The sequence below is a fragment of the Chaetura pelagica genome, unplaced genomic scaffold (genome assembly GCF_000747805.2).
Source record: "Chaetura pelagica isolate M959 unplaced genomic scaffold, ChaPel_1.0 scaffold294, whole genome shotgun sequence".
NCBI classification, from domain to species: Eukaryota; Metazoa; Chordata; class Aves; order Apodiformes; family Apodidae; genus Chaetura; species Chaetura pelagica.
Window position 1 is genome coordinate 49795 of NW_009953068.1, and position 24371 is coordinate 74165.

Here is a 24371-nt window from a genome sequence, read left to right on the forward strand (position 1 = left end):
GTGCCGGGAGGGGTCTGCGTGGCTCCCGGCCCCCGCACCGAACCATGGCGATCGCCGCCGTGAGCGAGGCGGAAACCCGGCTCTGCGGGAACTGGTGAGAAACGAAACAGGGTTTGTTTGTCGGGCTGTGGGCGTCGGGCGTCTGGGCCAGAGAGCCCGGCGGTTAAATAAATAGGCATGTTATGCGTTTCCTTGATATGCTGTGAGATTAGAGGATCCAAGTTAATAACGGACATAGTACCTTTTTAGAAATGTTTGGGATTTGGTTGTACCTTGTCAAGTGTCAATGTCTTAAGTAATTTTCCCAGCCTTTACTTGAGTTCCTGACTTAACAGGCAACTAAATAGAAAACAAGGGTTTTAAATAAAAACAAAGACTTGATTTTCCGCCAGTTAAACATGAAGTACATTATTCCAAGTATTTCTTTAGTGGCTGTTCAGCTCAAAAGCAGAAGTGTGAAAACAGAGCCAGTAGGCACACGTTCATCTTCAGAAGTTGCACCTTAAACACAAGCAACTAAAGAATATATATTATTTTTTTTTCTCAAAGAGACAGAATCTGAACAGTTTATTGCAACATCAGTCTGGTTTGTTTGCAAGCAGAGAGGATGGGCAGTTTGGATACTGCTGGTGGACTTTGCCAGGCTGTTGGTTGCTTGGGATCTAGCAGGGGAGAAGACTGAACAGTTGTAGAGCTTTTCCTTTGTGACACAGAAGGCACTAAGTAATAGGTTATAAAGTTAATTTTTGTGTTTTGAAGGCTGATTTCTTGTGTGCAGAGGGGGAATGATACATCCATCTAGAAATGATCCTACCTGCTTGAGGCAGGAATAAGGGCTAAGCTCCTAGTGCCTCAGCTCTTTCTGCACCTTCTGTGTTTTGCAAGCCTTGCAACAAGATAGGAAAATGAGTTTCTTAGAAATGGGGTGAATTGGGGAATTTTAGCTACAGAGTAATATGGTTGCTGCTGAGTAACATCATTCTCTGAAGAGATCTGGCCTAATAGTATCTCTTATTTGTTTTTTCCCAGCAGAGCACTGTTTGACCTCTCATAGCCAAGTTATTTTCAGGAACAAACTTTTATCTTCTCAGATTAGTTTATTAACATGAACCTTGTGCTAACTTGTTTATGCTGCAAAATTTGCCTTTCACATAAAGAAGTGAATCCACCTTGATTTTATCTTAGTGCTTGGTGAACACTGTGACCTTTGCCTGCTATATACATTAATATCCCAAATATAAAGGAGCAGGGAGGCCTGGCTGGTCATGCCTTTCTCTTTGCTTACTCAGTTCTCTAAACCATTAATTCATAGAAAGCTTTCTTAGGATTTTTTTTTTAAATTAAAAACTGCTTGAAATTGTTGTCAGTATATTTTCTGCAAAGCAACCTCTGTCACTTTCCTACAGCCAAAAGGATATTCCTGTTGCTAATTTCATCATGCATGAGATCCACTGTAGCAGAAATATTGAAGTATGCTGCTACTGCAGAGACTCAATCCCAAAGTCTGAAATGAAGAACCACATTGAGTCTGAGCATGTGCAGGTGAGAAACAAATTTCTCCTCTAAAACTGCTGACTTCTATGGCAATTAATCTAATGAGGTCTTTTTATTTTAGGTTACCTGCAAGTGTCAGATGAAGATAGAAAAAGGTCTCTTGAAGGATCATGAGGTTGGTGGAGTTTATATTATTAAAGACTTGAAAGATGCTCTACAGTCTTTTCAAGCAGATTCCAGAGCCTTTCTGTCAGCCAAGATTTGGATTCTAACCTGGGATTGATGCATCCTTTTTATTGAACTGTGCTTTCTAAATTTCCACCCTCTGAGAGAAGGTGGTTGGAAATTGCCTTCAAAGTGGTGGGGCCTGCTCAAGTCATTGTATCAAAGGGGTGTCTGTGATAATCAGCGATTTTGTCCTTATTAGTGATAAAGATGAAAAATGGAATGCTTTGTCAAAAGTATAGAACAGGATTAACTTGACTTTTTTCATTCCATTACCATCACGCATTTCTGACTCTGCACTGGTCACGATGTGAGTTTTAATAACCCGTTGTGTCCAAACAGATTTTAAAATAGCTTGTAAAAACAAGCTAAAGTAGGACATAGTGGGATTTTCTGAATTTCTGAATCCAGTTGGCTGCTGTCACAGGCAATCTTGTTAGAAATGTCAGTACCTTCCCTTCCTGTGGGCTCATGTGAAGACAGCACTGGAAGTTCAACACAAGTCTGCTTATCAGGGAGGGAAAAAATATTTTTTTTTATGATATGTCCAGTTCAAAACAGTGGAAGGAGTTTATCCTGCACATTTGTGTAATGCTTTTAGTTTTGTTTATGAAGCAAGTGATAATATATTATTGCAGCACCTGCCATTATGACATATATTTCATCTGTGTTTAACCCCTTCTGAAGGGCAACTTACCTGATATTCAGTGTAGTGTAAAGAACATACACAAGCAATTCTTGTTAAGTATTAAATGTGCTGCGAATTTGTTCCCTAATGTTACACACACTAACATGTTTTTTAGCAGTACTCAATGAAATGTGATAAGTACTGGATGTTGAGACTATATCTAAAAGCTAACTTCAAAAAGCACTACATGAATTTGCTGTCCAAGGGTTACAGATTTAAAAAGAATGTTTTGAGTATTCAGGGTGCTTTAGCTGGCATGGTTATGACTACACAGCTTATACAACATGCTGTTCTTGTATTTCTCACATAGTATCTTATTTCAGGCTATTCTTTAGTGTAGGTTTGCATCTGGCTAAAAGAAACAATAGACTGCTCAGCTCCTAAGCAAGCTGAGAAGCTTCCTCCACCTTTGCCTCAGTCTTCCATATGTGAAGAATAATCCCTCTTGCTTTTTCCAGGCATCAGCGTGCCCTCTGCGTCCTGCCCTCTGCCAGTACTGTGACATACAGCTCACCTTCAGCAGCCTCCAGGACCACGAAGTCTACTGCGGAGCCAGGACCGAGAGGTGTGGTGGCTGTGGACGTAATGTCATGGTGAAAGATCTCAAGGAGCACCCTCGAGTCTGTGGGCAAGAGGTGAAGCAGGTCAGAGGACGCAGATCAGGGCTGCGCTTTGAGGATGAGGATGCAGACCTGCGTGCCCTCCGGGTCAACAGAAACCGACTCAGAGCAGGTAACTGTGCTGGGCCTTTGTGCAGATGCCCAGGGGGCCAGAAAAGCAGATTTATGGCAGCTGTGTAGGAGACAAAACACTTAAAGACATTAGCAGAAGAAATGTTTCAGCAGTACAAAGAAATCAAAAGCATTGGAAGGTTTAGAGAATAGTAGTGATTGGCTTCTAATTTGACATTTGGCAGCGGATCCAAGTATAAGGTTTTATAATTGCTTTTTGTGAAAATACTGAGTAACGAAGGCTCCAGAGGCTCTGTGAGTGGGACTGTTGTACCCTGGAACAGAGCTGCAAAGCTATAAGCCAGGTAAACAGAGGACTGCTGAGGGACCTGGTGTGGAAGCCCAGTCTGTTGCCATAAACTCTCCAGCTTAAAAATTAAATTGGAGTTGTTTGCTCACTGCAAATCCTGTCCATTTTAGTTTAGCAGCTGCCATTCCTCTTCACTTCAGTTAAGTGGAATGGTTGGTAAGACCTGGATTTGAGTTAACATATTAAGTGCTGTGCCTTTCTGTAGTAACAACCTGTACCTTCCCAACCAAAAAATATTTCCTGGTTTTCTTCTGTATATGTATCATTCCCACTGTTGTCAGATGTAATATCACTGAAAGGAATTTGTTTTCCCATCCATGTACTGGAGAACTAAAGCTGAAGTGTTTAAGCCTTGTAAAAGGGATAAGACTATAGTAGGTTAATAGGACCTTGTTCACAGTGTACGTTACAGAAAGTTCCTCAGTGGCTTTGTAAGGCTCCCAAGAGGCTTAAATTCAAGCATTTGGAGGAAAAGGAATTACTTGCTTATTTTTCTCCTTTTTTGCTTTCTCCTTCTTCCTCCTGAATTTGGTAGAGGAGTCCTTCTAGGCTGTGGAACACTGACTTCCACGAGCATCCACATGTGCACTAGGCTGAACTAGTCCAATGCATAGATCTGAGCTGCTTGTTGCAGATTTAACATTCTCTCTAATTTATGGTGTTTATCTTTTGAAGAGGACGGACTGGAGCAGTTGGAGAGAAATGAAAACACTTGTTCTTCACTTTATGAGGAGTGGAACGCTGATTTAGACTACGTGTTGGCTCTTAGCCTGCAAAATGAGACTAATCCTCTCAGTAATGCTGGAGCTGAAATCCCCAGGGACTTCTGGGACAGCTACTACACCAAAGATTCTGTGCCCTCAGCATATCTTAAAGAACCAGACAAGTCAAATATCTTCTCTTGTGACTCTTCCATGTCCTTTAGCATGTCAAACTACATAGAAAGTAAGTATAAATGCTATTGTGGTGGGTTTTTTTACCTTAAAAGTTTGAGGGAAGTGAGAAGATAAGAAAGGATTATTGGATTTGGAATGTCCAAGATTGTCTAGGTATTTTAAAGTGTCAAAATTAGTCTCTTTGAGATGCCCTCTAAATAATTTCTAGATAATTAATACACAGGAGATTAGACTCTCCACGAGTACTATCCTTCCTTCCTCTCTTAAATGTTCTGCTTCCACAGAACTTAGCAATATTAAGGGTTCAAAATACTATCTTTCCAAGAGGTATTACTAAAGCAAGACAGCAAGGGAAGAAGAAATAAAAACTGTGGTGAATCTTGGACCTTGATATGTGGTGAGAGCTTCATTACAACTGAGGAGGTGACAACTTTTTGAAGTTAACACGAGAGGAAGGGAGGATCTGGGGGAGATCTGAGCGGCCATCTTACTTTGAAAGGAGAAATGGTAGTAGAGGATTTATTGAAGTCAGTAATGGGCTTTTTTACCAGACTGTTCTTTGACCCCAAAACTTTGTTCTCACACTGGGTGATGTGAATCTGCTGACATGAAATTAAGTAAGTGGGACTGGAGTAACGATATCCTTCACACTTGCTGTGCTTGCTGTTCTGGGCACAGAGCAGGAGTCTGCTGCTTAGGAATGTTGAAGATAAGTCACTCCAACTGCATCAGACCTCTCTGGTAGAGAATGTAACTATCTCTTCCTCTGCAGATGATGAGACTACTGTGCTGCCGTGTGAATTTTGTGAGGAGCTGTACCCAGCTGAGGATCTGATTCTTCACCAGGTTCAGTACTTTCTTGCCTTGTATCTAGGGATTTGCAGTAAAGACTTTTTTCTGTTATCATAACTGAACAAGGGTGCAATTTACCCGTAGAGCTGGGAGAACTCCTGCCATTTGCTCTTTGCAGGGCATGGTTTGTACAGTCTATCTGTGTTCAACAGGAGCACTAACTTGTCCATGTCTCTCACGTAACAGACAGGTTGTAACCCAGCAAGTGCCTTCGCCTCGTTCAGCAAAAGAAGTTCTCAAAATCCATGGGAATATGATGGTCTGTGTGATGCTGGCTCCAAAGGCTGCTGGTCTCTCTCTTCGTCCCCGCCCCAAGCTGTCCAGGCAGAAGACGACATTATGATTCCATGTGAATTTTGTGGCATCCAGCTGGAAGAGGAGATTCTCTTTCATCATCAGGTACAAACCACAACTTGACCCCTTGTGTCACCTCCAGTTGTTCAAGAGCTGTGCCAAGTCCTGCGGCCTCTTCTTGTGGCACATTTCAGGAATCCAAGTAACTGTCCCCTGTGTCAGATCATCTTAAACAAACACTCTTGGCTTTGCAGTGCTCTGCAGTGTTGTTACAGGAATGAGTCTGGATGACCTATCATTTCACTGTGTGTTTCCCCACAGCACCACTGTGACCTGCGCCCAGCCAGCCCAGCAGCCAGAGCTCCAGCTCAGCAGCTGCTGCCTCTGCAGAACAACAGAGAGAGGAGGGAATCACCAGAGCTGGCTCGGAGACGGCTGCGGCATCAAGGTGGGGACAAAGCACAGACTTACACACTTTCCTTTACATTTGCAGAACGCTGTGCATATTCCAAACTAAATAGATGTTACCCTGTTTTGTCTCTAAAATTTAAAAAACCTCCCCCCCTACCCCCCATGGGTGTAGTTGTACACAAGCAAGATTAACTCACTGAGACTCAGCATCCTGAAAGATTCTGGTTATGAAGCTACATGCTGCTGGAATGGCAATGAAGTCTAGTTGTGTTGTCTGAATGGTCTTTAATGTCTTGCACTGCATTCCCTATCCCTGTTCAGCACTGTGTTCTTGTCCCCTCAGGAGATGTTTCTCCTCGGAGCACAGAAGGCTTTGGGCAGCAGAGGCTCAGTTGTCCCGCCCGAGGGGCCAAGTCACTGAGTAATGCAGCAAACACCAGGAATGTCCTGTCCTCTTCATCCAGACCTCGGGAGGCTCCTGATGTGAGAAGAAAGCCCAGGAAGGCGCCTGGCAGTGAGGGAAGGGCGAAGAACAGAGGGGCAAGTGAATCTGCAGGTGAGACAACACCACGTGCAAGACCTGCTCGGGACACTGATTCAGAAGGCTTCACATCCAGCTTTTCCAGAACTCCTCCAACCCAGCCAAGGTAAAGGCTTCTTCCCAGACCTTCCAGAGTCTCTGTGGTATGAAGGACCCGTGTTTATTCTGTGGTGAAGGCACTGAAAGGGGCAGGTTTGCTTCCTCTGAAAGCACCTCTGTTCTTCTGCAGGAGCAGCAATGGAGGAGGAAGGAGCCTTGGGATGTCAGATGTTCCGGCTGGCTCCAGGCGCAGGAGCACAAAGGTAAGGTGCCCAGCACGAGCTTCCTCTGGGATGGGGTGTGATGGATGCTGCCACTCCAGAGAACAGTGCCCAGCTGTTACTCTTGGGTTTTTGTGGTGGTTTTGCCAGGCTGAGGAGCTTATTTTACAGCACTTCCTCCTTCAGTGAGGTTTTTATTGACAGATTGTTATAAAGTACTCTTTGAAAAATGGCATTTTTCCTTTTCCCCCTGCTTCCCTTTAGGCCAAAGCCCAGAGCCCAGCACCTGATTATCCAGAGGAGAAGTGATCCACTACTTAGAAAAAAACATGTTTAGCACTCTAGTACTTATTCATCTGAGTGCAAGTAATATCAAGCTATATCGCTGTGTCACTGAAGACTTTCTATGATTTTAATGTTTTATAGGCAGTTATAATTTTATATATATATACACACATGCACACACGTGTATTTTGAATTTGGGAGTGTGTACTGCAGGGTTTTTACCTCTGTGATCTCTACTAGCAACATCCCAAGACAGAAAATACACCATCTGGGCACCACCCTAGTTGTCTTTCTGTACTTATTCTTTGTGACACCCAGTGAAAGAACTTTTGCCATCCTGGTCTTCCCGCCTGTGTCCTGCTGCTTTGTTCTCCTGACCCTTGTGCTGGTCATTACAGCTGTGCCCAGGTCATGGAGAGGGGGTTGTTGTCCATGGAGCAGTTCTGAGCCCATGGCTGTCTTGTAAAGCGCTTTTTAATGCTGTGTTAGGCCATGCTGTTTAAATTTGTTGTAATAAAATTTATCTGATGGTGTCCCAAACCACTGTGCAGTGAAGATCTCTTCCATGAAGGGAATGTTTGAGGATAAGTTTATCACCTGCACTGGCCAGTGCAGGGACACAGGACTCTATTCAGTTGTGTTCCACTGTTACTGGCTGCATTAGGGCTTTGTTAACTTGCTTCCTGAGAGCCACCAGCACCCCTTGTGCCTCAGCACAGCATTAGGGAACAGGTAGTGAGCAGGCAGGGCTTAGATAATGACTGTGGACTAATTAACTGGGTACAGCAGATGGCATTAGCCAGTCACCATCCTAGGGCAGGGCTGTCCCTGAACAATGAATGCTGGCTGAAGTGATCCTGGTTCTAAAATAAAAACATTTTACAGGCACTTCCACCAAATGTCAGCATTTATTTATACAAGAAAAGCAGAATAAAGGTATTTTAAAACAGATGGCAGCCAACCTTGCACTGGCATTTCTGGGGAAAGCTGCTCTGCTGAGGTCAGGGGACCTGTGCTGGGGATCAACAGGAAGCATTGGTCAGGAATGGTTAGTATGAAGAGTAAATGCTGAGCTCTGCTATTCCTCAGGTGTGAGAAATCCTGCACTTTCTTCCTTAAGAGGAATATTAGCAATTGCTGTGCCTGCTTTCCCTTTTGTACAAAATATTTACCTTTCTCTTCTAAGCAAATACAAAGGGCAGAGTATCAGCCCATAAAGGTGGGACTCAAAGGGAGAGAACCTGCAATTTCATGCCAGGCAGCTCCCATCCTCTGCATCAATGCAGCTTCATCAGTGGAGGAGGTTTTTGGTTTCTTTTTGTCTTTAAATCATTTCCAGCCCCAAAGAAGGACACGGTACATCTAAAGGGATGTTAAGAATCTCCTTTATGCAAGTGTACACTGTATGGCCAAGAGCACTTGACAGGTTAATGCTGTGTACGGCACCAAGATGGACACACCACGCTAGAACTAACACCCAGCTCCAGAGGTTGTTTGTTTTTTTTTCCATTGTTTAGTATAATTTTACATTCTGAATGAATATATATTAAAAAAAATCACAAACCAATCTTTGCTTTGACAAACAAGCCTAATACAGACAATGTCAAATTCATTTAAAGCACAAGGAAGTAATGATGATTAGAAAAGCTTTAATTAAAAGGCCATTTGAGCTACAGTTGCACCACTGCAGCACTTCCTTCCTAGTAACAGAAAAAAAAAAGAAAAAGCCCCAAACCCCACCAGAACTCCTCCTCGTGCAAGGCTCACACTGCTCCTCAGGACAACCCAAAGTCGATGTAGTTTATTTACTGGTGTGACATATCTCCTGTATAAGAAGCTTCATTTACACAGCGAGGTGTAAACAGCTAAAAGTTTGTTATTTGTAATCATAAATAATTAATTGTAATAAATATGTATCAAGTAACTTTACAGCACACATTTCAGGGCCAAGACGCAGGTAGGTTCTGCTCCAGCGTGCTCCCTGGCTGGAGCAGACAGGCAGTAGCAGCAGTTTCTCAGTCCCTGTGCACCCACAGCCCTGGGACACGCAGCTCTGGCACCCCTGGGCTTGTGCTGCCAGCCCAGGAGCTTGACACGGGGTGGAAACCCAACACAGCCCCCGAGCCAGCTGCCAGGAACAAACCCCAGAGGGGTCATTGTCAGCAGCAACAGCTCTGCCATGAAATTCAACTGACCTTCACATTTCCTTGCGGCACCTTTGGGAATGTGCATCCTGGATGGGGATAAACTCACTCCAAGCCATCCCTTCTGCTTCGCTTTCCCCTTGGTCTGTGTAAACTCCACGTGCGTCTGCGCCTCCTCCCAGTGATTTCTCAGCTACATGTATGCTTCTACTAGGAAATGGACAAGATTCAAGAGTAAATATTCTCCCTACGTCTATCTGTTCCTTTGGAAGGGCTATATGCAATGGAAGGGTTCCACAGCTTTCCTAACCACAGGATTGGGAGACTCTGTATGCCAACACCTATCTCTACAACTGCTGCACACAGTTTTCCATTCGCTCACAGAAGAACAAGAATATACACACTTGATTAGGCTTTTCTCTCTTACTCACACTTTTATCTTCCAAGTACCACACACGCCTCACTCCCAATATTCACAATAATGTACAATAAATACAGCTTTTTCAAGTCTCATTCCCACTGACAAGTCAAGTTAGCATATGGTGTTTTCTAACGAGACAGAAAATACCCACCTTTGGTGCAATTACACACCAGAGAGGACCCCTCGTGTGGCTGATGTGCACTAAGCACACTGGAAGGAAATCAAGGAACTTGTCACTCCATGCTGGCATTTCCCTGACATCGAGCACCGAGCCGAGCAGCACAACCTGTGGCTTGCTAGGACCTCGTCGGTTCTTCAGCAGGCAGGGGATTCTTACTGCCAGGTTCTGAGGGATGAACAGAGCCTCTTGGGGCAGGGCAACTGCTTTGACATGACTAACAGCAGAGACACGTGTCCTGTGCTGTTCTGAAACCACTCGGAATGGATTTCACAGGATACAAAAGTTAAACTAGGAGAACTACTCTCCCTCCACAGTCTGCTATTATCTTCCCATAGAAAACAGAAGCTCTGTCTTTAAACACAGCACTTTGTGCCTTCCCGCCACCTTGCCCAGGGGTCACATTTCTCAGATAATTTGCTTTTAGATCAAAGATTATTTTTGAGTACAAAAATGAGTTACAGGTGTTTAACCACAGAGTGATTATTTGGAAAGCTTGTTCAGAAATAGGATAAAGTCAGATTATAAGCTTGAAAGGTGGTATCTTACACCATACAGAGATAAGCCATTTTGTTTCTGCTATATTTTAATTACAATAAATTACTTTGTTACTGAGCAAAGCAGACATTCAAGAACATTTAGAGCAAGAACCCAGCTGAATTATGGCTCTTTCACTGTTCAATTATAAATCTTCCTCATCAAAAGTGTCTAGCTGAAACCTCAAATTGTGGCAGCTGCCCCTGTGCTTGATTATAATTTAAAAGGTTACAAGAAAATGGTGGGAATGTAAACATGCAGTTTGGCAGCCTATCTTCTGCTCTAAAACTCGAAGCAAGTGCTAGAAATTCTGCACATTGTCCACCTGTGACAGAAGAGGTGCTGTGCTCTGCTCCTGCAGGTGTGCAGCAGCAGCTCCCTCCCCACATCAGATTCTTGCCATTTTTGTACTCAAAAATGTTTGAGGGGAGAGCGATCTATGAGCCTTCACCTCCCAGTGCTCCCCAACTCAGAACACCCTCAACCTTTGCTGTGTTCGTGTGGGTCGTCTCTTTCTAAATTACAAAATTAGAAATGTACATGTTTAAAGGTTTTCCAAAATTAAATTATACACAAACCGGTCTTTACTAAACTATCCTACAAATATTCCACAAACAAGGCAGCAAAATAACCAGTCCACCACAAAGTCTACAAATACAAAATGTAAGTCTTCCAGTAATTATTGTAACGGGAACAGAAGTTCAGAAAATAACTTAACCTCCAGCTCGTCACACAGTGTTACAGGAGGTGTTGTGATGTGAATAGGAGGGTTTCCAACGTTAGCAGAGTCATGGAACCACCCGGGCAGGCACCTGGAGGCAGCCCCTCCTCCCGCTCAGCCGCTGAGGGGATCCTCCCGGTAGTGGATGGCGTATCGGAGCTTCTCCAGCATGATGTCCAGCGAGGAGTACTGAGGGAGTTTGATCATGAACATGCACGTTTCAACACGGATGTACCGAGAGTCTGGAGAACCTGCAGGGCAAGAAGCACCAGAAAGGGTTGTAATACAACATCCACCTTTCACCCTCACTTCCACAAGGCTCCTTCCCTGCACTCCTTACTAAGAAGTACCAAAATAATCCAATTCTATCATCTTTCTCTTGAGCCTCAGGTGCTGCTGTGCTTCTCAGTCAGTCCTTGGGCTGATATTTTTTCGAGTCCAGCCATTGTAGAAGCATGAGAGATCTTACACAGAATCTCTTCTTGCCTCTAGAGGGCAATGTTTTAAGTAGTTAAATTTTATTTTTATGTGGGTTAAACGCTTCTCATTTACAGTCATAACTACCTGCCTCTCTTTTGTCCTTCTTTGTACATTAAATTAGAAACAGGGGAAACGAAAGTCAGAAACATGACACAAGCAGAACTGATTTTCTTTGCCTGAGGAGACATAAGGACAAGCCTACCTGCAGCCCCATCTGGGGGGGCAATTTTCATGGGGTACGGCGGGACGTGGGCAGTATCGGGGCCTCCGTCCTTGCAAGGACAGGTGAAAGGGATTCGTTCCTGGTTACAGGCAAACTTTATGAACTTGCAGAGCTCCTCTTGAGTGAACATCTCCAAAGCGCTCCAGAAAAACTCGATGTGCTGGTCAGTTTCCATCAAGCCCACCTGGTACATGGTGTGTGCCTGGCAGAGAAAAAGCAACATGTCCACTGCTGCTTCCCTCTCCCTTCATAAACTGTCCCTAATCACACTTCAGGAGGACAGAAGGGGAGGTGCTTCCTACCTTGAGAAACTCCAGGTTAATGTATGGAAGTCCACAGGTCCTCAGCTCCATCTCCAGTGGGGTCAGCGTGGTGAGGAGCTGCAGGGGGATGATGGAGCCCAGCCCAGCCCGCACAGCCGTCATGCACTCCGGGGTCTGCAGCTCCCGCATCCTTAGGCTCCGGATGGCAGTTGCATACACGTCCTTGTTCTCCCATCTGCAGGACAGGAGTGTGTGTGAGAACCCCCTGCCCTGCCCCAGGTCATTACACACAGGAGGGGGTTACAAAGAGATTCCACTTTTGAATGACCTAGCATTAAGATCTTTGCATTCTGATGCTTCCCAATTCACTTGCCCTTTCCTCAGTTCCCTCCCCTTCTCTTGTTCCTGCCCATTTCCCATGGGCCTCCTGACTGGGAGTTTCCTGAGCAGCAACGAGCTGACAGAGGCTGCTCCTCCACTGCTGGGCACACAACGCAAGACACTTACACAGTACCAGTGATCCTCAGTTCCTGCCAGCAAACACAAAGCTTTCCCAGATAGTTCCAGCCTTCAGCTTGTTAGAAAAGCACCTCTGGAGAGGCTGGTGCTTGGACAATTATTCCAGAGATACTTCCCATGTAATCCAGTGCAACATCCTGCCAAGCAAGCTGTTACTCACCCCACAGGAATGTGCCTGCCTCTGGGACAAAGCTCCACTTCTTCCCCCGTCATGGTCAAATAGGTGAATTTGCAGCATGGCTTGTTGGGACAGTCAGGGCTCTCTGTTGCTAGATGCTGAGAGGCAATTTCAGCACACAGAGCTTCCAGTTCTGTCTCATCATTTATCTGCCAGGAAACACAGGCAGGGTGTCTGATACCTAGAGTGCCACAGTACATTATTCTTGTGGCTCACTTAAGGTATCACCACAAGGTGCGTGGTGCACACTGACAGCGAAAGCCAGTAATTGCTTTGGCTGGTTCTTGTCTCCTTTAGCACTGCCAGCTTCCAGTAAACACTTCCCAAGGCATAATTCCCCTGTGCCTAGCAGCAGAGGAGACTGAACAGCTTCTCCAAGCCATTAGGATATAAATTCCTGCACCCAAGATAAGTCAAAACACTTTGTGACCCTGCTCATGTGAGAGATGATCTGCTACCTGAGAGGCCAAGCACTGCCACTGAGGGCAGGCAGTAAAGCAAGCTGCCACTAGAGCAAGTAGGAAGCCCTGGAAAAAAGGAGGGATGAGGAAAAAAAGTGACTTACATTTTCAAATTTTTTGACGTAGTTGTAGGTGAGGATGTCAGCTTCCTGGAGATCAAGGTCAGGATCCAGTGGCTCTCCTACTAGGGTCTTCCAGAAGGAGGGCAGGAGGTCAAGTGGCAGAGGAACATCTGCTCGAATGGCAATACCCAAGAGCTGCCCAAAGAAATGGAATAACTGCTCCTCGGCGTAGGTGATAGGGCTGGGTGTCAGAATGTACTTCCCCTTGGGAAAGAGAAGACAGAAGAGCACACAAACCAGCGGTGAACAGCTGCAGGGCCACAGCTTAACAGGCTCATGAAAAATATTGGGTTAGACACAAAACTCTTTAGTTGGCTACAAAAGGATTTGCTTGTGTGGCACAGGGTGTGTGTATTGTACAGTGCTGTTCTATCATCACCTCATGACCACAAGCAAGGCCATCAGGATGGCCCCTCCCTGAGCCCTGCTCTGATGAGTTATTAATCAGCATTCATGGGATTTCCCTGTACTTGTGTTCTCAGTTTGGTATCTGACTCTTTCAGCTGTGGGGTGTTGCTGAGACCCAGCCTGGATATGCAAAGCCAGCTTTGCTATGTAATTGGCCCTGTGCGAAATGAGCTGTTTTCCTACCTTGTGGATACTCCAGGGAAGGAACCACACCTCAACTATTGTAAATTCTTTGGGCCATAAACTTTATCTTGCTTCTGTAACATAGCCACTGTACAGAACAGGAGGACACTAAATATGCCTTCAATAGCACAGTCTTAGTTCTGCTGCACTTTCCAGTTTTGACTACTCAGCTACTTCTTCAAGCACCTGCAGCACCACAAGACGTGCAACAGGGGAATCAATGGACAGTAATTTTCAGCTCCAGCAGCGATGAGGCCTATCTGGTCAGCTGTGCTAACAGGCTGCTGCTCTAAGGCTTCCCTCTGTGTTGCCAATTGTGTGTGTTCTGCTCCTGGTCAAATATGTGCATTCAAAAAGAGAAAACAACTTGAGGTGTCAGACCTTGTTCTTATTGACTGCAGAGCTGGGGCACAACAGCAGAAGGGAGAGTGAGGAGCTCTGCAGCTCTTTGCACACTTGCCAAAGGAAGTGACGGAAAGATCCACCTGGAAAAGAAAAGGGGCAAAATTACGAGCTGTCCTCTGAGGCTCCTCACCTTCTAACCCAAGATTTGCTCTTCTCCTTGAAATCAGGTTTCATGGTTTAGATGACACACTTAACTTCTGCACAGATATTTGCCTTAAACAAGGGCAGGGGAGATGCCAGCATACTGTTCACATGCAGGTCCACATTTAAATAGTTTAATCACATGCAAAAAAGATTCATCTAATTGCCTGCTGCTGAATTCCTAAGCCACTCACACTGGTAACTGATCCCAACTTACTTGTCCCATGCACCTCCTCCCCTGTGAAGCGGATGTTGAAGGCATATGTGGGGTCTCCTCCACTGGCCAGTTTGACACAGAGCTGGGAGGAGGGCACACAGGCCAGCTGCCTCGCCGCCTGGCAGAAGTAGGAGTTCTCTGAAGAACGGATCTCCCCTAGTTACAAACCAGAGAAAAAAAATAAACCCCCCACACTCCAAGTATTTTGCGTTTATAAGCATCCGAGCTTGGTTAAAATAGACCAGAGTAGTTGCAACGGATTAAAATGGATTTTGAAAAGGGCCAGTGCTTCCCATACCTCCTACGATTTCCAAGGGATCCAGGGTGATTTCTGGGGCTGCATGATCAGCAGTTCTTTGGACAGTGGCATTCAGCACTCGGTTCATTACAGTTACTTTCGTGTCATAGAAGATTAAACCTAAAGAAATACATTTCAGTATAGTTAATTTATCCTTCCAAAATCTTCTGAAATTCTCTAATGGCCAATGGTAGAATAATAATTTCACCTTCATTATGTAAAATATGGATAAACCACATCATTTTCCTAAAGTATTTGTTACTAATGTTTACTGGAAAGAGAGAAAGAGTGCACTGGGTTAGAACATGGATGAACACAATTGAAATGTTACAGAAATAGATCCTAGCAACTGCAGCAGAGTCTCTGTGAACCAGGCACACTTTGCCAAATAGCCTTCAGAAATCTGAGATGTTTTGACAGCAATGCTAGAGGGAAGAAAACATGATAAAAACCAGGGCTGTCACATTGCACCATAACCATGGGCTCTATAAAGACAAACCTCTGAACATTTCTCACCTCCCCACACTAGATTTATAAGGTATTTTTTCTGAGCCAGACTAATATTAAAGTTTCAGAAGAAAACAAGTTTGAGAAATGTAATCATCCTAAATCTTGGGTTTGTTTGTTGTCTAATGAAGTCTTGTAAAACCAATTTTAAATACCGGTGCATGATGAGTATTTTCTTGATCTAATTCTGCAACTTCAGTAATGATACGGATGACAACATGTCCTGGCACTTTCACCTTCATCAGCCTTTGTTGATTAACAGAGAATTTTCATTTATGGATACCCCCAAGAAGATAGACATTATCTGAAGGCCACCTGCAGACAGTAGAGATGGGCCACCTCCCTTCACAGTCAAGAAAGCTGCACAGCATCTATTAATGACTTGCAAGAATAATCTCCCTTGCTTTTAAAAAACAAACCAAGGAAAAGAAAAAACTCCCACACTGAGAAGTGCTCTTGGGTCAATGCAGGTTTTTGGCTGTCCCCTGGGCCAGGCTAGGGGCCAGCTCATCAGGCTGAGAATGAAGCCAACCACCTTTGCTATCACACTTAAACCACGCGCTGTCTCGCTCTCCCTCTCCCCTCCATGTTCTCCTTTCTGTCACATGAATACACACATTAAAATCTTCTGCAAAATACACTAAGAAGCCCAATGTGAGGCCACCCTTCCAGGCAACAACCAGGTTCCCTGACAGACCCACCCTTGGCCTCCTGCAGCAGCGCGGCGATGCTGTTGGTGTACATCTCGGTCTGCCGCAGCTCCACCAGGGGCAAGAAGAAGGTCTCCAAGGTTGTATTGAGGGACTGGAGGAGGGCAAACCGGAGGCGTAGACTTTCAACAGGAACATCTGAGGTGGGAAACATCCAATCAGAGAGATCAAGATTCCCTGCCTGCTGTGAAGTCCATCTTCCCTGCAGATTCAGTTCTTCCTTCTGAAGCAACCCCTCCTGATCTCTGCACTTCAAGAGGGTTGAAAAAGCAAGAACAGCTGCAACCTGCTCTTTCCTGGATCTTGAGTCTCTGGGTGTCTGAGTCCAGTGTCTCTCATCATCACTGAATCTGCTTTATCTGGAGACCCTCTTAAAGGAACTCTGTGCTTAGAAAAGGATTTAGGTGATTGAAGTCTGCCTTGGTCCAGAGCTGAAATCCACCCCTCCCTCCTCTCTCCTTCCCTTCCTGCTCTGGCCAGATCTAGGAGGTGGGCTCAGAAAGCAGGGAACAGCTGCAGTGTGTTCCTAACAGAGCTGCCACAGGTACCCCAAGAACAGACAAAACCTAGACTCATGTGTTCCCCATAGCCCACAGAAACTGTTCTCTAAAACCTCCAAAGGAATATCCCAACTACCTGAGCTCAAGAGGACTACCAAACTTTTCAGTTGAAGAAAGCCTCTATGAAGGCCTCTATACGTACTCAACAGACAGGAAATTCTGGGATCTGCTGCATCAGCTGGATCCAAATAAACTTCATGGGGATGGAGTCGTGCTGGTGTAATTGCAAGGTGCCGACAAAGCCTGTTAATATACTGGACAAGGGCAACATCCATCTCCAGTGTCCATTTCCGGGACGCTTTCTGAGCGTGTCGTGCATCGATGCAGGCACACCTGGAATGCAAAAGGCACAAGTGCAGAACTACTACCTGAGAGCACGTCCAGTACAACACCAGGTACCTTGTTCCCCTGCTCTCAAGCAGAGATGTTTCATGACAAAAATTCCAGTATGAGAATAAGAACTGATTTATCACCTGTCTTGCCTCACTGCTGTTAAATAAGAAATAAAGGAACTGCCTGATAAGCTACTGCCCTGCCTTTATGCTCTAAAGTGGATAAAGGAACTGGCAACTAGCCTGTGGCTTCACACAGGGACAGAAGGAGGATTAATTTTTTCCTGTCCAGGATCAAGGCAGTAACCATCCCCTCTGCTGCATTACTGCTGACCCAGCAGCAGCTCTGCCAGTTTAAACCACTACCCAGTGCACAGAACAGAAACGAGAGAGCGCCAGATGGATCTACAATTCTCATCATGCCAATTTATGATACAGTTTGGAAGCGATAAGGACAGTATGGCACAGGATTTTGTTAGCTATGTTGTGCACAAGAAAGTCAGGAGCCTGCACAGTGACAGAATCGTGACTCTTTCAAAGCAAGTTCTAAGAAAATAACATCATTTTCTGCAGGCCTTGCAGCCATGGACAGAAGTTCGTGTGTCGTTAACACACTGGTTAGAGGTACCTGGAGTGGGAACACTGGGGATCAAGTGTTTTTAAAGTAAGCACAATTAATCAGTATCATATTTATTTAAAAAATTGCACAACGTACCTTTCAAAATGTAGATCATATCCACAGGACAGAATAGCTCTCCAGACACTGCGGATATCCTGTTTAGATCGGTCAACCACAAATCTGTGGAATCCATCCAGTGTCAAATACTTCTCCTCAGGAACTGGCAGCAGAGACAGGACCATCAAATAGTTAATGACTTACTGTACAGTCTGCACACCACACAGGGAAATGGTTGGTGTACAGGGTGGCTCCCTGCCAGCTGTTTCCTGGTTCTACCCATCCCACCATGGCTCATTGCTCATGGAGTTCTGAACATCATCCTGTTCAAGGTCCAACCTGACCTTTATTGAATGACACTCATTCTATCCTCCTGAGGACATAAATCCCTGCCTGTCCTCTGGAATCCTCACTGTCCCAAAAAAGCCTTGACACTGTAGCTCTTAGGCAGTCAGTTCCCAACCCAGTGTATCCCCAGGGCCTACGAGCTGCGCCAGCTTGGTTTGCGCTCACTTACATCCATGAGTCCAGATTTACAGATACACAAAGATACATTTATATCACTATTCAAAAAAAAGTAAGTTAGCCTCATTCAAAATAAAGCCAACCCAAATCTATCATGACATCATATGAACATGCCAATACAAAAGATGTATTTCTTTTCTATGTTGTAATGCTGTTGAAAAATTCAGCACAGCTCCTACCTTCCTGTTTCTTTGTGGGAGACTTTTCAGGGTCCTTCTCTTCAGGTTTGCTCTTCTCAGGAGATTTTGGCTTTACAGTAGGTTTCTTCTCACTCAAGGCTGTTCGGCTATGGGACAAAGTGCATGTTAGGATGAAAGTTCTTGTGGCTGCTTGAGAAAACAAACCATTTCTTGAAGGTCTTTTATAATCTCAGAGTCACATTGCCCTCTTCCAAGCCCTACACGGAAATCTAGAGGGAGGGGGAATAAACATCTGGATTCCTAAAGCAAAAATCAAAGGTTTCACAACTGTCAAAAGGCTGAAGCCACCAACCTGACACTATTGAGCATGGACTTTTCCTTCGTAGGGGGTTTAGTAACCGGGCGCTTGGTGCTCACAACTTTCACTGGGTGCTGCTCCTTGCCTGCCTTGTTGTACTTGCTCTTGTCAAACTTTGGCTTTGGGACACCGTATTTCCTTAAAATCTTCCAACACAGAGAGTGAACAATTAATTACTCAATGCTCTCGAGTTACCTCAAAAAAGATGCTGCAAATGGTTTTTAGAGCACTACCTGGGTAAGCTGGTCCTCCAGCACTTTCTTTGGAGGTCGGACGTTTGTGAAGAACACGTGAAGAAGGTTTCCAGGAGTCTGAGAATTGATCTGCTCTTTACTAAGATAGATATCAGCGACCTTAATGGGCTTTGCTGGAGTGAGGCTCAGCATCTGTTCAGAATGGATGCAGCTTTTAAATATTTCTGTGAGGACTTCCCGAGCACCTGGGACCAATTTCTCACCTAATAAAATAAAATAAAAGCCTTATGGTACAAAATACCATGACAACTGAATACCATGACAACAAAATACCATGACAGGTGAAAAAACATTTGGCATTCAGCTAAAATATTGTGATGTACCACTTGCTCCAGGAGAGAAAAGTCACTCTGAAGAGTTCTACTAGCAGACCTGACCTTTCTGCCCTCTAATACCCATTTATGAGAGAGACCTAAAGGGCCTTTCCTGTTTTGGCCACATACTGTGATTATTATTGGAGTAGCTGTTGTGATAATGAAAAAGCAGATGATTTATGATGCCAGTGTGAGAATGATATTGTGTGGGTACACACCAACAGCCACCAATTGAAGTAGGAGTCAACTGAATGTCCTCCAAGTATTATCTTGCTCTGTTCCCTGGCTTAGGATTGTGGCTCATTTCTGGTATATTTAGATCTATAAATTACTAGCTGTTCTACTTGAAGAGTTTTGACTCTAAAATTACACTGGGTCTAACAGTGGTAAATTATTACAGTGGCTATTTTCTCAAAAAAAGTCACAAAACAACTCAGTGGCTTTTTGGGTTAGTGTGGGGTTTGGTTTTGGTTTTTTTTGGTTCGAGGGTTAGGGTTTTTTTATTGTTTAGTTACTGTAAAGACAGTTGAGCAACATTCAGAGGGGAAGTAGCTGCTTGCCAACTGATGAGAGGGAGGAAACTTGCTTTGAAAATACCAAATTTACACCAGCAAGGAGAATCTGATCCCTGTATGTGTCCCAAAAATGCAAAATAGAAATGCCATCCTTGTCAACATGAAAACCACATACCTTTTATTGACTTATCATTGAAATAATCTTCTAGTGCTGGGCTCCCTTGGGTGTCAAATAAGCTCTGATTTACAGTAGAAACAGTTAAAATCTCTTCAGTTGACATTTCCATCAGCTCATCTTCACCATCCAGACTTGACAAACCAATGAGGTCACTGCTGTTAAATAGACTGGCTCGGATCTTCTCTATTTTAGCTCTTGATCTTATCTGTACAAATAATGAAATCAGTTATAGGAATTCTGGCAAAACAAATTAACTTCTATTTATATTAATTTGGGCCTTAAGCTTTCACCCCTCCCCATGTGGACAATCACTACTCCATCTCTTCTGCTGTTCTTCTACATCAATAATGTGACACCAGAATTAAGGTTCAGCTCCAAAAACATCCTTTCTAAGCATACCCAGCCATTTCTTAGCCCAGAGACAGCCCTTAGAAGTATCAGATAAGCTGAAAGTTTCAGACAGGTAACCTGCCATTATTTGCAACTCCTTTGGCCTTGCTTCAATTCTTCATTTAGAAAAATATACCTAAAATTAGCACAGGCCGTGAAGTCTCAGCTACATAAATTGGGAAGAGGAACAAGAACTTCCATTAATTCCAAGAATAACCACCATGCATCACCAGAGCAGCTACAGACTTGGAGCAGGTTTCAGTGTGAGGATGCTGACAGCTTTCTATACACACTTCATGGTTTATTTCAACCCTGGTGTCTTCATGTCAATTAATAGCTTAAGAATAGCAACTCAAGAGTTTCTGTCTAAATAAGCTGATTTTCTTCTAAAAGGGAAAGTGATACAATCCCAGACTAGGCAAAAATGTCTCCTCTAGATTCACAGGCTATCAGAAATGGCTGTGCTTTTGAAAGTTTCTGATAAATCTGCTTCTGATAAATTCACCTTGTGGCCTCAGTCAAGCAGAGGGATCTTCACAGAAGGAAACATCCAGCACATTTTGTCCTTAACAGTCCCAGTGTTATGCACAAACCACAACAAGTATAGGATTCCTCAAAGCCAGGCATTAAAAAATAGTTACTAGAATCAGATCTCACTCTTTCAGACAAAACTGACCCCAAAGACACCCTCTCATGACCAAAGGCTATTACCTCCACAACAGCAAAACCTTTGATTGGCCGTGACAGAAGGGGCTGGTTGTCCAGAGACGTGACTGTGTACATGGATCCCACATCAGACACGGATGCAGTTTCGACATTGTCAAGTGGTTCCCCGAGGCTGCCCAGGCTGCCCAGGCTTCCCGTGCTGCAGTGGGACAGATCCAGACTCTCCTGGCTGGAAATAACATGTGGTTCTAGCAATCCTGGTGGGATGGCCAGTTCCAGTCCTCCTTGGGACTGGTCAACTGAGATATCACTGACGGTCCGAGATATTCCCTGGGAGCTGCAGAGGGAGGCCTGGCTGGTGGAGGCCGAGGCGCTGACGCTCATGGCTGGGGTGACGCTGCTGGAGCTGCTGATATCCAGACTGTCTGCACTGCTGGAAACAGTTGGTTTCTCCAGCTCAGTTCTGCATTCTCCTCCTTCTGCTTTGTCCTTGATTTTTTTGGGATCCTCTTCCTGCAAAGGGATGTAGATCTCATCTTTGAAGACTCCCCCATGTGCATTACAAGCCTTCCTGATGGCGCTTCGGACAGTGCCCTCCTCCAGGTGCGTCGGGATCCCCGAAATGACGAGCAGGCGGCTATGAGCTGTGGGACCTACTAGTGCTTGACAGGCATCTGCTACTGCATCGTTTGTCACCCCCAGCCCCTGGGGATCCTTTTTAGTTAAGTGTCTAAGAATTATGAGCAGAGTCAGTGCCCTGTGAAACCACAACATGTCCTCAGGCTTGCTCCCTCCTATACTGAGGATTGCAGCATCTGTTTCAGCTGCTCTGGATGAAGAGCGTTTGCCTGAAGATGACGTCTTTTCCCGCTTCATTTTTACTTTTTTCCTCTTTGACAGCAAGCTTGGACTCTGTGGTGTCTGTCCTGGAGAAGACGAAGAGGAGGATGAAGAGTCACTAAGATTTGGGGCACTTGTTGAAGACATCACATTAGCTGTGACACTCATATTGATGGGTAAGGTTACTTCTGCCACAGCAAGGCAGACTTCCATCAGAGCGTGAAAGTAGGTTGAAAATCTTCCTTGGTCAGCTGCCCCCACACCAGAACCACCACAAGCATTTCCAGACACCCAGTTCTGTGTCTCTTCATCATACAACTTGTGGAGTTCTGACTGCAGGGCCATGAGCATTGCTAGACAGGGATTCAGCTGAAGGGCAATGGAAGAGGACAATCCTGCTGGGTTTTTTTTCTGCTCCAGATTGTGAATTTTGCGAAGCAACTCAGCCAAGAGATGAAAGATTAACTCCTTCACACATGCTGCCATGTCAGTTGTCCAGAGAAAGTTCCCTGTGTGTGGAAGGCAAGACATGGAGTCAGCATTATGTCACTGTTAGTAGCTTTCTTACTTAGTTGCAACAGGAATATTAAAAAAAGCCCAAGAAAAGCTTGTTTCAGTGGCTGTAGGACAGCAGTAAGACAGACAGGAAGGCTACTTCAAGAAGTGCACATCAACAGAAAATTTCTGGAGCCTGAGGAAAAATTCAGTATCATGGCAGAGCTCAGAAATACTTTGTGACTGTAATAATTCCTTTTTTCCTAAACTCTCCATTGGAGCCAGCACATTATTGGTGCTCATTACTAAGTAAATGCTGCATTCTCACCTAAAAATTCCACTACTTGCAAGAGAATTGAAGCAGGAATAGTATCCAGTTCATCTTCTGATTTTCCATCCCCATCTTCCAATTTCCAAGTTAACAGCTGTTCTGTGAATGCCATTGCCAGGGGGAATTCAAGGGGAAGAGAATGCAAGACCAACACAGCTCCAGGAGGAGGAGAGACTCCTAAGCAAAAAGGTCAGAGAAAATACTTATCATTACTCTTAACACTTGTCAAGTAGAATTAGTAACATATCTTTTAGGATTTTTTTGAGGCTAAATTTATCCTAGTTGAAAATGTTTGCTATTAAGTACTTTGTAATAAACAAATAGGAATGTTTCTCTACAGCTAGGTGAAAATGTTTGCTATTAAGTACTTGTAATAAACAAATAGGAATGTTTCTCTACAGTAGAGTTGATACAAGCTATCATTATAAATGTACAGATAACATTCTGTTCACATGACATATGAAACAACAACTATTTTTAGCCTGTACATACCTAGATACATATAGGGCTTTCATAAAAACATTTATTTGTAGTATGATATGTCTGATGAGCATTAAGAAAAACATCAGAGGTGCTGTAGTTCAGTAGAAGGACTTAAGGACCTTCAACAGGAAGTTTTAAGAGCTTACTGCAGCTCCATCACCTCCACTGCCCTAAATAAATCACACTCTCCCTTCAATATTCTTTTCACCCTTCCAGCCTAGTGACTGTTTGAGAAGCTGGGATGACCTATGTATTACTACACTGGATATACATTCCTGAGTGCATTAAAGGGCCCTACCATCGAACAGAAAAGAAAAAAATATATAAATTAATCTCTGTCTGAAACACAGCATCTTAAACAGCCCTAACACCCACTTGAACACTGCAGAGACACTCCAACATGCTGCTCTGGGAACTCCTGGGGGACTCAAATCAGAAAAAAATGCAGCTTGTGACAGATTTAACAGAACAAAAATTTGAACCAGCTGGCTCCCAACACTCATAAAAATCGTGTTTTCTTGGTTAAGAATGATTGCATATTTCTGCTAGGACACATTTCTTAATACTTTATATAGCAATAGTGTTATAACCAGTGGTACAAGTGGTGACAATACAGGAAGCTCCACCAGAGGCAAAGATGATGCTTGCCTCACTTCTCAGTGTAAAAGATTTGTTGTTATTGTTATTATTATTTTACCTAGTTTGATGTGGACCTTGTCTGTGGGTGTGATGATGGACGGGTACTGATTGGTTGTTGGGGGAGGAGTGAGGCCAGTGTTGGTTGGGGAGGCATCACGAGGGTAGCACACAGCTTCAATCAGGTTCAACTGACCATTCCTCTTCACTTTATGCCCCAGCCCATAGACAAGCACTCGAGCCCAGGGAGCTTTATAAAGGGATGAACTAAGGAGAGAGAAAGAACAGTCTGGTTAGGCTGTAACTAGCTACTAAAAATCCCAACCCAATGGCAGAAAGACAAAATGCTTTGGAATACTTATCCCAACACACAGAAAATGAGCCTCTGAAAAGAGAAAGCTCTCAAAAAAAAAAAGCACCTAAATACTCAGGGTTCCTAGAGGCTCAGTGGCACATCTTTCATCTGTGCCACTCTTGGCCCCTCAGTTACTTACTCTTTGCGGAATCCAGACTGACTTTCCTTACAGGACACAATTACAAATGCAGCCCCAGGAAAATTAACATCCATATTGACT

At 44.3% G+C, this 24371-nt stretch overlaps 2 protein-coding genes across 2 annotated transcripts in view; one reads left to right on the forward strand and one right to left on the reverse strand.

Moving 5' to 3' along the window:
* Positions 1-44: 44 nt before the first annotated feature.
* Positions 45-7011, forward strand: TRAFD1 (TRAF-type zinc finger domain containing 1). The gene is given in 8 exon segments (XM_009996833.1): positions 45-94; positions 1407-1542; positions 1616-1669; positions 2866-3157; positions 3160-3268; positions 4119-4393; positions 5525-5595; positions 6967-7011. Coding segments are annotated over 8 exon segments (1032 nt in total).
* A 3724-nt stretch (positions 7012-10735) lies between these two features.
* The window catches only part of HECTD4 (HECT domain containing E3 ubiquitin protein ligase 4), a 56810-nt gene continuing 43174 nt past the window's right edge, over positions 10736-24371 (reverse strand). Inside the window, 19 exon segments of the mRNA XM_009996834.1 lie at positions 10736-11239; positions 11671-11893; positions 11994-12189; positions 12634-12800; positions 13217-13438; positions 14207-14310; positions 14589-14744; positions 14887-15006; positions 16095-16241; positions 16806-16996; positions 17711-17834; positions 18376-18482; positions 18689-18840; positions 18928-19151; positions 19953-20160; positions 21057-22360; positions 22675-22854; positions 23858-24063; positions 24291-24371. The exon segment at positions 24291-24371 is cut by the window's right edge and continues 18 nt beyond it. Of these exon segments, the coding sequence (XP_009995136.1) occupies positions 11103-11239; positions 11671-11893; positions 11994-12189; positions 12634-12800; positions 13217-13438; positions 14207-14310; positions 14589-14744; positions 14887-15006; positions 16095-16241; positions 16806-16996; positions 17711-17834; positions 18376-18482; positions 18689-18840; positions 18928-19151; positions 19953-20160; positions 21057-22360; positions 22675-22854; positions 23858-24063; positions 24291-24371 (4249 nt within the window). The 3' untranslated portion in view covers positions 10736-11102.